We start from the raw sequence: 12196 nt of genomic DNA, 5'->3' as shown, positions 1-12196 counted from the left end.
AATGCACTTGTTTGCCCCCATCTCTTTGAAGCGGGACCAACAGCAACCAGATGTGACGTCGTGAAACCCAGCAATAGTGTTGCATTTGGGTGTCAGTTTTAAAGAATATGACACGACAAAGTGTCTCTAGATAAAACACTGCTCGTTCAAAATAGTGACAGCTAACTCCTTTTATAATGTTGAGTGTTTGAATATAAATATTTATTCAGCACCAGTGTACAGCTGGAGGGAGTATTGAGACTTGAGTAGAGAAGTTAGATTGCTCCTATCTGTTTAGAATGCCTCTCATGCTTGGTTTCATGAAGCTGTTCTGACTGCCATCCCCCCCAGAGTGCCCTTAGCTTGACTATGATGTTGTTTTCCTGGCTTTAAAGTTAGATCCGGGCCTCTCTTATGATGCCCTTTGAGTCTCTGAAGGCAATAAGCCACCCACTGGAATGCCACGTGTCCTGGGAGCTGACAAGCAGTAATTATGCTTCAGACGATTTCTCCAGGAGACATCTCTCTACTACCTTGCCTCGCTGTCCACTGAAAGAACAGCAGGTGTCGTGGCTTGGGGTCCGCTGCAAGCCATCAGGGTCGGTTCTATTTCTTTTCTTCCCCTAAGCTAGTTTCCTGTTTCTTGAATCTGAGCTTTCCGGAGATGCCCACAGATGTCAGAGTGCTGTTAGTTGAAGCAGCTTTAGGGTGTTTTGACATTTAGTCAGTGGGACCTCTAAGGTCAAACACATTCCTTTCTGGGACGCTGGTTTTACCATCACAGTCATCATAAAACATTTAAAAACTACACAGTCAATGTTTTAAATAACATCCAAAGGCTCAAGAACTGTCAGTCAAGTGTAAAAAGAAGTTAACCACTGTTAATAGTGAAACGTAAATAAAAACCGTCTGCTGTTAATGATGCATATGGTAGCACAGGAGTCTTACTGCTTTAAAAATGTGGCTCCGCTTACAGTAGTGTAAATAAATAATTCTTTGATGCCGGTTAGCTTTTGTGTGATGTCATGCACAACGATGGGTCAAAGTATGACAATTTCGTCTGACCTTTATGGTCAGTGATACCTCGGTGTTCGTTGTTACGGTAATTTGTTCCAAAATGTCGGACGAACGCTGAAAAGTACGAAAACCAAAAAGTTTTCCCCAAAGGAAATAATTTAATTCCAATGATTCCAATGACACTCAAAAATATTAAGAAAAATACATTTTATACACAATAATTATAGTTTTACATTCAGAAAACATTGTGAAATAATTAATAAAATAATAAATAAATAAATGTTAAAGACAAATGAAATGGATAAATTAATATTTAACATCACTTTTACTTTTATTAAAGACGTGCCGCACGTACCGCAACCTATTCGAAAATGATGCTGGCAGTCCGTATAATAACTAATGTAAGTTAGTAATAACTAATGCCTAAAGCAACGTCTTCTAGTCAGCAAATTCCTTCTCCCACACAGTTTGTGCTTTCTTTTTTTCTAGTTTATGCCTTCTTCCTGCTCTTTCAGCATTCCCTTTCTATTTTCACATATACTGTAATTTCCAGACTAAGGAGCACACCGGTATTTTAGCCGACCCCCACAAAAATGTTTTTTTCCAAACAGCACTGAACAGTGCGTGTAATAAGGCTGGTTAAACTGTAGCCTACCGGAAAAATCATTCATTGCCGTCCTTCTCCTCTTCTTGGGAACTAAAACCCTGAAAGTCGTCCTCTTCAGCAGCCCCACAATTCCCTCAGGACACACGCCGCTCTCTCTCTCTCCGTCTCTATCCTTTCGTTGTCGCTTCCAGTGTCACCCCTGCCCCGAGGCAAATCAGCCCCCGAACCCATGCTGTCTTCCCCAGAACGCAGCAGTCTAGGCCCCCGAAACCCGCCCGTGACCTTGGACCTCCCAACACCGCTCCACACTGGCAAGATCCACCAGAAGACCCGAGCAAAAGCCGCTAGATCGATCGCCTTCAACCTGAAAGCTGCCCATCACATGCACCTCTCCATGCAGGTGCAAGTCAATACTGAAATATCAATACCTCCGATACGAGATCTCTAGGCTCTAAAATCGATTTTCAAATCAAAATATCAATACTTTAATACTTCAGTCATTTGAGGTAATATATATCATTAGCAGGAATAAAGTGGAAAGTAACTAAATGATTGAGACCTTGCAGTTATTTAAAATAAATGGCCCTGATGTCTTATATTCTTTATTTTATGAGCTACACTCTAATTTTAAATACACTACTTTTTAAATTTACCTGAGATGTTATATGTATTTGTATTGGTATCGCTGATAACAGCCTGAATTTTACTCAGTATCAAATCGGTGAAATCAGCGCTATTGCACATCACTAATGATGAGGGCAAGCACACAAAGTACAAAATGATTCCAAAGCACACAAGATATCGCAAGACCAGAACACGACCACAAATTAGCTGCATCACTGTATAATCAACGGGGTTCAAAGAGTGGGGAAAAAAGCAACAGCTTACACACCTGAAATCACGGTAGTTCTTATTAAACAAAGTGTGGACAAACATTGACCACAAAGTCGTGAACCACCAGAACAGAAACTTTCTGAAAGTCAACCCAAGTTTCTGGTCCGATCCAAACAATTCATACAATAGAGTGGAAATAACAGGCAAAGTGAAAAAAAGATAAGTTGACTGGGCTGTGGAAGGAAAAACTATGTAATGTAAATAACAATAGCAGTAGTAATAGTCACACAATAAGAATTTTAATATGTCCACACTGGACTGGTGGAAGAGACCCCATCAGCTGGTCCAGAGTGAGAAAGCTCAAATATGCAACTCATGACAGGCAATGGCAACTACACTACATGCAAGTCCAAAGAGCTAGAACACAGGACAGCATGCATCTGGAGTGCCTTGTTTTTATACTACACATATTAAGCCAACCGCTTTGGAACCACTAATTGCTCTAACTTTTTAACAGCTAAAAAAAGACCCAAGTTTTTTATTTGAACATGCATGAAGGTTACAATGGAATGCATCTCATGAATCATCCTTTCACAGTTCCACATGTCCAAAAGGAGTAGGTAGAAGCAAAGCTTATTTAATCCTACCCCACGTCCATTCCACATCTTGTACAGTACATAATATTCACTTCCTGCATTCCATGTAATATTTTTGATATAATAATCAGTGTAATAATAAATGATTAAAAAAAATAAAAAAAACAAGCATGACAGAACAATCAGTGTAATGATCAAGACTCTTCTGCCTTGTATTTAGCAAACATCAACTGCTTGTATTGTTTTTTTAATTTGCTCATCTCGGAACATTTTTTGAGTTCCTTACCCAATCATTCCATAATTTCATTCCGCATACGGAAATGCTGTGGGTTTTCAGCGTTGTTCTCGTATATACCTGTAAGTGTTTTAAGTTTAATTTTCCTCTAAGATCACATTTCTCCCCTTTTATGGAGAAATACTGTATGACCGTGAAGGAAGCAAAAACAAAATATTGATCAAACATCATTTCTAGCAATAGCCGTCGCCGCAGAGTGTTATTTAGCACCATTATTTCTGTTATTAACCCTGTCACTGCTGTTTTTAATGATATTTCAATGTAGCACACTTCAATAATTTTTTTATGGACAAGGTCGCAACAGTCAGACAATCCATCCCGAAGGTCTCAACTGCTAGTCTGCCTGACTCCCCTGTAAAACACACTTTTGAGAACTTTGAGCCAGTCTCCACTTCTCTTCTTAAAAAAATCAGTCCAACAGTTAAGCCCCACCAACTGCCCTCTAGACGTTATCCCTGCAAGGATAATGAAGGAGCTTATAGATACCATTGGTCCCAGCCTTGTTCTTTTCATGAACAGCTGCTTCAGGCTGGGTATTGTCCCCACTGCCCTTAAGCAAGCTGTAGTTAGACCACCTCTTAAAAAAACGAACCTACACCCATCAAGACTGGAGTAAATCAGTCCCTCCTCCGCAGGCTCCAGTTGGTACAAAACGCGGCTGCTCACCTCCTTACTAATCTTCCAAAATACACCCAAATCAATCCAGTTCTCGGTTCTCTCCATTGGCTCCTGGTACAGTCTAGAATCAATTTTAAAGTCCTTTTATTTGTGTTCAAGGCCTTTAATGGCCTTGCTCCAGCATACTTGGTTGAGCTTTTAACTGTCCGTCACCACTCCAGGACCCTGCGCTGTTCTCAACACACAACATTAGAAGTCCCAAGGATGAAATACAAAAAATTGGGGGATCGAGCTTTTGCTGCGTTTGCCCCGACACTTTGGAACTCCCTTCCATCTACACTCCGATCTACTACAGAGTTGTCAGTTTTTAAATGTCTTTTAAAAACTCATTTATTCAGACTGGCGTATGACACATGATGATTATATGTGCTTTAGTTGTGATTCTGTGCCCGTATTTTTTATTTTGTTTTAGTTGCATTGGGCACCATTGGGATGTTGTAAGGTGCTATACAAATAAACTATGATTTGATTTGACGTTTTTGGGTAACAAGTTATTGTTAACTTTATGCATTATTTTAGCAGTTTGAAAATGTACTAAATCAGCAAATTTTAATATCTGTGTTTTTAAAAGTAAAGGGTTTGTATGTTCTCCATACGCGACCTTATGAATTATCCTCACCGATCTTTTTTGCAGTACAGTGAGTGAGATTGCTTTTATAATTATTGCCCCATATCTCCACACAATAAGTTACTGTAGATATAATACTGTAATACCGAAGAACAGTAAAAACACTTGGGTCCAACCTGTTTACTGGGTGCCCAAATCCTCCTCCTTGCACCTGATGTTTCTGTGCTGCCCTGGAACTAAGTCAGTACGGGTCAATGGCAAGACAAAAGTAATTACTGTGGGCCCAGTGATGTGCCTCCACTACATCACTCTCTAGCTTCATGTGGGCGGCCGCAGGTCGCACGAGCAGCTGAGGCTCGGACCAAACGTCCCAAAGGAGCTGCGGCTCAAAAGCACCAAGCCTTTATTTCCGTTTCTTTTCTCTTTTTTTTTTAATCGCCGCATTCAAAGTCACTGTGGGCGGGCAGAGGCGTCCGTGGCACCGCTTTTCGATAACAACCACTTATCTTCACCGGGCTACAGTCATCAGCCAAAGGAGGTTTGATAAGAGTTGAAATGTGGTCTGCATGTGGCCTGCATGGTAAAGCAGCCTCATGAAATAGAATAGAAGAGGAGAGGATAGATAAGATTGCTTATTAAAAAGTCCACATGAAGGAGACCTTGTTTGAAATCGTCAACTGCGTCTTTGTGCTCCAAATGTGTTGGACAAAAGGTGCTCCAATCACTTATAGCAGGGGTGTTCAGATTGTCGTGTATTATAGCAGCTACTTAACCTTGTTTATCATTTAAAGACAAATTTGAACAGCAGTTTAAAAACCCATTGTAAAAGACTTTATGGTCTGATAAATAAACTGGTAATAAACTAATTTTATGGATCCTATGTCTCCCTGCTCACTGTAGAAAAAAACATGGTTCCATAGCATAGCAGGGTTAAAATATACTGTGTATATTGTAAATGCTTTAATTATAATGTCTCTTGTGTTGCTGCAGTGATCCCGTAGACTGCCAAATGTGGTGTAAACAAAGAATAATAGGAGTGTAAAGGTGACTACAGGGGTGTTATTTCATGTCTACGATGTTCTAATGTTTACAAATTTTTTTAGAAAATCATAAACAGGTTTTCTAGGCTGTAACTACGAATGTTTTACATTGTTCCCTCGCGGTTCACCTTTCGCGGATTCACTGTTTCGCAGACTTTTCTAAAGTGCAATTTTGCATGTTTTTTTTAACAGCCTATACGCACATTGTGTTCGGCGTCCTTGCAGTGCATTGGAGCGATCTATCGCTGCTCTGTTATTTTATTTGTAAACTGCTACCAGTAGAGGGTGTTGTATACTCATGTGAGAGTTGAAGACGTGTGCAGCTCCACCTCGCCTGTGTGTTTATGCGCCTGTACGAGCATATGAGGAACCCACAGTAGACAATAACCGGCTAAATATACAGCCACAACAGTCCTTATTGGCTGTGGGAGAAACCTCCCATTGTGTTCTGCGTCCTGATTTTTGTCAATCAATCTCCTTCGTGCCGTTTCCTGTTGCGGTCAATGGCCACTAACAAACTAGCTAACTGTGTGAGCTTCCTGCTAACCGCCGATACAAAATAGAAGAAGATGAAAAAGCTAACCGGCTTTAGGCCGCCATTGCGGAATAAATGAATCTTCGGTTCAAGGAGTTGTAGCTGGATGAGGAAAATACAAACGGCAGGACCAGCCGCCAGGACGAGGCAGAGGAGTGACATACGTGTGAGTCACTTAATAATTTCTTGTGTCCAACCTCGTAGATTGATCATTGTATAGCATCAGTGTATTGTAAGGGGTTTTATATAATAAGAGTAAAAAAATTAAGCTACTTCGCAGACTTCACTTATTGCAGGCTATTTTGGGAACCTATCCCCCACGATAAACGATAAAACACTGTAAATATATATATGTGTATATATATATATATATATATATGAACAAATTTAACTTGAATAATGATTTGTGCATGACAGAGTGGAAAAGCTCTTTCACCACACTGGCAGCTATTTATTCAGTATATTGCACAGCATAGCAGCAACACAACCAATGTTGTAAGAGTTGAGTTTTACACCAACAGCTAACATTTTAAAGCGCGTGCAGTGGTACATAAAGATACACCTGGAGGTTGCCTACAGCCGCAAATGTTAATGCTATTGTTTTTTGACCTGGTGTTATTATTTGCTTTTGTAGACCACACACCCAACAACTGTTGACTATTAATTTAATAGTATCGTATACGGGGGCATTTTCTTCATTTTTCTCAAGCTTCTGTGCTTCTCCTGAAGTCCTCTGGTTCTCCTTAGTGGAAGGTGTGCCTCCAACAGCTGATAAAAAACATTCACCTGTGCAACCAGCTGCTTTGTGTTGTGAATACGAAAGCCCAAGTGAGAGAGGCGACTGATTTAAGGGAATTAAAAAACAGGACAGCGAGGGAGAGATAGCTTCTGTTTTGAGGTGACCTCATGTCTTGTAGTGAGACACCAGAGAAGTTGGCCAGTTGCCTGTTCTTAAATTGGCATCTAATCTCCTCGGCCATGGTGTGCGCCCCGTGGGAATACCGGGAATGACAGGCTGTTTGTCTGGGATTGTATATGCCCCACTTCACTCCCCACCGCCTCCCTTATTCTTCTTCTCCCTTTCTCAATCTCAGCCTTCACCTCCAAACTCTCCTCTCCCTCTCACACACACATATACACACCACCCACCCACTTTCTTTTTTTGTGTGTTTGGAATGAACTCCTGCAATTTCCATCATGGCTCTAAAGAGATTTGAAATTGCCTTTGGTCCTGAAGCCTTGGCAATTAGCAATTAGTGAAGTGATTGTATACCAAGCCCTTGCCTTCTCCCTTGTGGCCCCTCCCTAGCCATGCAGCCACTGCATCCGCACCCTGTTTCCATTCCGTAGTGGCACATTGAAACCATAAGAACTTACCTTAATAGTCTATAATACTCTGCTGTTTCTGCTGTGTGTGTGGGGAGTGCGTATGCGTGTGTTGTGTTTGACTGTAGAGTAAAGACTGGCTTGGCTTGTTGTGTTGGTGTACAATGTCTTTGTTTTATGCATTGCACTGCTGACCCCGGCCTGTTGTTTATGGCAGTGACAGTGATGAAAAGCCACTGAGGGGCAGCTTGTGTTCCCTGAATGGCGATGATGCGGTCAGCAGAGACAGCCTGGTCGACTACGCTGATGGCGGAGGAGAATTCAGCGAAGACGGCTCCTTTATCGGGGAATATTCAGGACACAAACACGAGGGATCTGTCACCGAGCCCAATGGATTTGGCCCTGTCACTGCATAATGCCAAGCTTCACTTCAAATTCATACACAAAACACTGTTATATTTGCCTTGCACTACACCATATATATCTACAGTGGTGTGAAAAAGTGTCTGCCCCCTTCCTGATTTCTTTTTTTTTTGCACTTTTTTTTGTCACACTTAAATGTTTCAGATCATCAAACTAATTTAAATATTAGTCAATGACAACACAACTGAACACAAAATGCGTTTTTAAATGAAACTTTTTGTTATTAAGGGAGAAAACTCATTCAAACCTGGATGGTCCTGTGTGAAAAAGTGATTGCCCTCTAAACCTAATAACTGGTTGGGCTACCCTTAGCAATAATAATAATTGCAATCAAGCGTTTGCGATAACTTGCCGTGAGTCTCTTACAGCGCTGTGGAGGAAATTTGGCCCACTCATCTTTGCAGAATTGTTGTAATTCAGCCACATTGGAGGGTTTTCCAACATGAACCACCCTTTTTAAGGTCATGCCACAGCATCTACATAGGATTCAGGTAAGGACTTTGACTAGGCCACTCCCAAAGTCTTCATTTTGTTTTTCTTCGGCCATTCAGAGGTGAACTTGCTGGTGTGTTTTGGATCATTGTCCCACGTTCGTTTCAGCTTGAGGTCATGAAGAGATGGCCGGACATTCTCCTTCAGGACTTTTGGGTAGACAACAGAATTCATCGTTCCATTTATCACAACAAGTCCTCCAGGTCCTGAAGCAGCGAAACAGCCACCGACCATCACACTACCACCTGTGTGGTATGATGTTCTTTTTCTGAAATGCGGCATTACTTCTGCACCAGATGTAATGGGACACACACCTTCCAAAAAGTTCAACTTTTGTCTCGTCAGACCACAGAGTATTTTCCCAAAGGTCTTGGGGATCATCAAGATGTTTTCTGGCAAAATTGAGACAAGCCCTCATGTTCTTTTTGATTAGCAGTGGTTTTGGTCTTGGAACTCTGCCATGTAGGCCGTTTTGGCCCAGTGTCTTTCTTATGGTGGAGTCATAAACACTGACCTTAACTGAGGCAAGTGAAGCCTACAGTTCTTTGGATGTTGTTGTGGGGTCTTTTGTGACCTCTTGGATGAGTCGTCGCTGGGCTCTTGGGGTCATTTTGTTTGGCCGGGCACTCCTGAGAAGGTTCACCACTGCTCCATGTTTTCACCATTTGTGGATAATGGCTCTCACTGTGAGTCACTGGAGACCCAAAGCTTTAGAAATGGCTTTATAACCTTTTTCAGACTGATAATCTCAGTTAAATTATGTTTTAACAGGGGGGACAATCACTTGTTCACACAGGGTAATTTAGGTTTGGATTTTTTTCCACTTAAAAATAAAATAAAAATAACATTTTGCAGAGCATTTTGTTTTCAGTTGTGTTGTATTTAATAACTAATATTTTAATTTGTGTGATGATCTGAAACAATTAAGTGGGACCAACATGCAAAAAAAAAAAAAAAGAAATCAGGACGGGGGAAAACTCTTTTTCACACCACAGTATATGGCTTACATAGCCACATGAAAAGGATGTTTGGAGCACCAGACTATAAAGAAAAACAAATACTCCATTCATATGTGTACATGCTGCAAGACAGTGAACTGAATTATTGATAGTTTGAGGATTTCAACGTTTTTTTCTTGTCACCTTTTGTTTTCCTGTTTATACAAACGTACTGTATTTTCTTTACACAGTGAACTGAAGCAACACATTTAAACTATGGCAGGATGTCCTGTTGTATTTATTAATGTCCTCATATGTCTTACAGTACATGGAACAAAAACTTTATTATTTTCACTTCCACAACTTTGTGTCTATATTGTATTGTTTGCAATCCATATTGACATTACTGATGTTGTCATTTCATTTTAAAATGTATGTTTTAATGCCAGTACGTTTATGCTTAATACACTCCTGATCAAAATCTTAAGACCAGTTGAAAATTGCTAGAATTTGCATTTTGCACATTTGGATCTTAATGAGGTTTTAAGTAGAGCTACAATATGCAAAAGCAAGAATGGGGAGTGACACAAAAAGCATTTTGAAAAAGTAATTTATTGAAAACAACAATTAAACTGAAGTAGGCTGTTTATCAGCTGATCAAAAGTTTAAGACCGTCACTCAAAAAATAACAAAAAACTCTCCAAACCAGAACAAAAAATGTTCTCAGTAGGACTCAGTAATGAGTAGCTCCACCGTTCTTGTTAATCACTTCAAAAATTGGTTTGGACATGCTTGATGCGAGTGTTTCCAGGAGGCTAGTGGGAACATTGCTCCAAGTGGTGAAGATGGCTTCATGAAGGGCATCCACTGTCTGGAACTGATGGCCATTTTTATAAACTTCCCTTGCCATCCATCCCCAAATGTTCTCTATGGGATTTAAATGAGGGGAACATGCAGGATGGTCCAAAAGAGTGATGTTATTCTCCCTGAAGAAGTCCTTGGTCAAGCGAGCATTGTGAACTGCAGCGTTGTCCTGTTGAAAAAGAAACAACACAAAACTCTGAAAGACATTTTCAACACAAGCACACAACACTTTCTGAAAAGTTGTCATTTATTTTAAAGTAGGTCTACATATGTAACAGTCGTCATTCCTGCAGTCCAGCTCTGCACACGATGGGCTCGAACAAGCAACCACATCTGATTGATGGGCACCACACACGCGGGCCGATGCCACCTCTAGTCCATTAATTTTCAATGAAACCTGCACGAAAAGGAGATTACTGAGTCTCTGTCCAGCCATGCGACATCCGCTGTGTGTTAACTTTTATGTTTGTGCATGTCATCATGGACACGCTGGCTTTGCGACACGATCCCAGAAAGTTGAAAAGTGTTCAACTTTTCATTGCGGCCGACCGGACGAGGACCAGTCAGCGGGAGTTTCATTGACCGACCAATGAGAAGACAAGATGCTATTCAGTGCACTCTCCTAGGTAAACATGGAGGAAAACATTTGTTTATCTTTTTTAGCTATTTGACATGTTTAAAAAAGAAATTTGAGATATAAAGAAAAAAGAAGCGGCATGGGAACTTGTTGGCACCATAGTAAACATGTCAGGTAAGTTTACATTAATTTACACAAACATTTATGTAAGTTTACCTTCAATACTAACAAGATCCGGTACTAGCAAGAGTTTCTCCACTGAACGACCTTGATATACCACGATTCCCTCTATATCTGACAGTCAAATCAAAACTGTGGGAGACTCATAATTCGCTCTGGATGTGAACGCGTCGCTCACCACAGCTGTTTGTCGCCATAGCCAGTGAGCTAAAAAAAATAAGGCTTTCAAATCACAGATGATACCATCATAACCCTACAACTTGGCATCCGTTACACATGCACACTGCACTTCTATTTGTTGTATTCTGCTGGTAAAATTCTGATTAAAACTTTTGAAAGTTTTAACATTTTTTAATCTGATGTTTTGTGGCTCCAGACTATTTTACTTCAGTGGGGGAGGGGGTAAAATGGCTGTTTTGATAGCAAAGGTTGCCGACCCCTGGTTTAGGGGAAAATCACTTTATCACACAGGGCCATGTTTTGGATTTTTTTCTCCCTTAATATTAAAAGGTTTCATTTAAAAACTGAATTGTGTGTTCAGTTGTGCTGTCATTGACTAATATTTAAATTTGTGTGATGATCTGAAACATTTAAGTGTGACAAACATGAAAAAAAAATAAGAAACCAGGAAGGGGCAAATACTTTTTCACACCACTCTATAATATATAAGATACTTGTCTAATAAAAATAATGATTTAAAAATAAATAAAATAAATTTTAAAAAAGTAAATAGATTTTTTTTTCATGCTCTAGGCCATGTGACAATGTGTTTATGTTCCTTTTTGATGCCTTAGTTCCGGGTTGTATGCTCTTATTTTGTATTTACTTCCGTTTTTGCTCCATCCCGTGTTTTTGCCTGCTTTGTCTTTCTGTTTACTCTCACCTGCTGCTAATTCAGTTTCTCTTCTATTGAGTTCAACTGCACGCATTGTTCCTTGTCGGAGCATTGTAAATTTCTATGCTGTTAAAGCTCATTGTTGGATCCCTGCCGCTGCATAGCCGTTGTCATTAAAAATACACATTTTACCTGCAATCAGGCCTCATCTCTCGCACCCTGGGATCACCGCCACAACACCACAATGCCAAAACATAACAGAATACTCCAACGATATGTCGACCTTGTGAAGATGACCACCACAAAGTCCTTTTTCCTGGGAGTTGCTGCATGGGTGGAAGAGCAACTTTCAGGAAGGAGTCCGACGGCTATGGAGACGCTCTGGGTCACATCTCACCTTACGCCTTGGGGT

General features: G+C 40.5%; 1 protein-coding gene across 15 annotated transcripts in view; it reads left to right on the top strand.

Annotated features, from left to right (window-relative positions):
• The window catches only part of LOC129181261 (neural cell adhesion molecule L1-like protein), a 62498-nt gene extending 50568 nt beyond the window's left edge, over positions 1-11930 (top strand). For 7 of the 15 annotated variants that reach the window (XM_054776339.1, XM_054776253.1, XM_054776303.1 and 4 more), the window contains one exon: positions 7693-11929. In XM_054776339.1, coding sequence (XP_054632314.1) covers positions 7693-7891 — 199 coding nt within the window. In that variant the 3' untranslated portion in view covers positions 7892-11929. Of the gene's footprint in view, positions 1-7692 lie in introns of all 15 variants that reach the window. The other 8 variants (XM_054776236.1, XM_054776228.1, XM_054776273.1 and 5 more) reach the window with 2 other exon arrangements.
• Positions 11931-12196: the final 266 nt, after the last annotated feature.

The sequence above is a fragment of the Dunckerocampus dactyliophorus genome, chromosome 1 (genome assembly GCF_027744805.1).
Source record: "Dunckerocampus dactyliophorus isolate RoL2022-P2 chromosome 1, RoL_Ddac_1.1, whole genome shotgun sequence".
Lineage (NCBI taxonomy): Eukaryota > Metazoa > Chordata > Actinopteri > Syngnathiformes > Syngnathidae > Dunckerocampus > Dunckerocampus dactyliophorus.
Note: the sequence above shows the minus strand (reverse complement) of the source record. Positions and strands in the feature narration are given on the sequence as shown.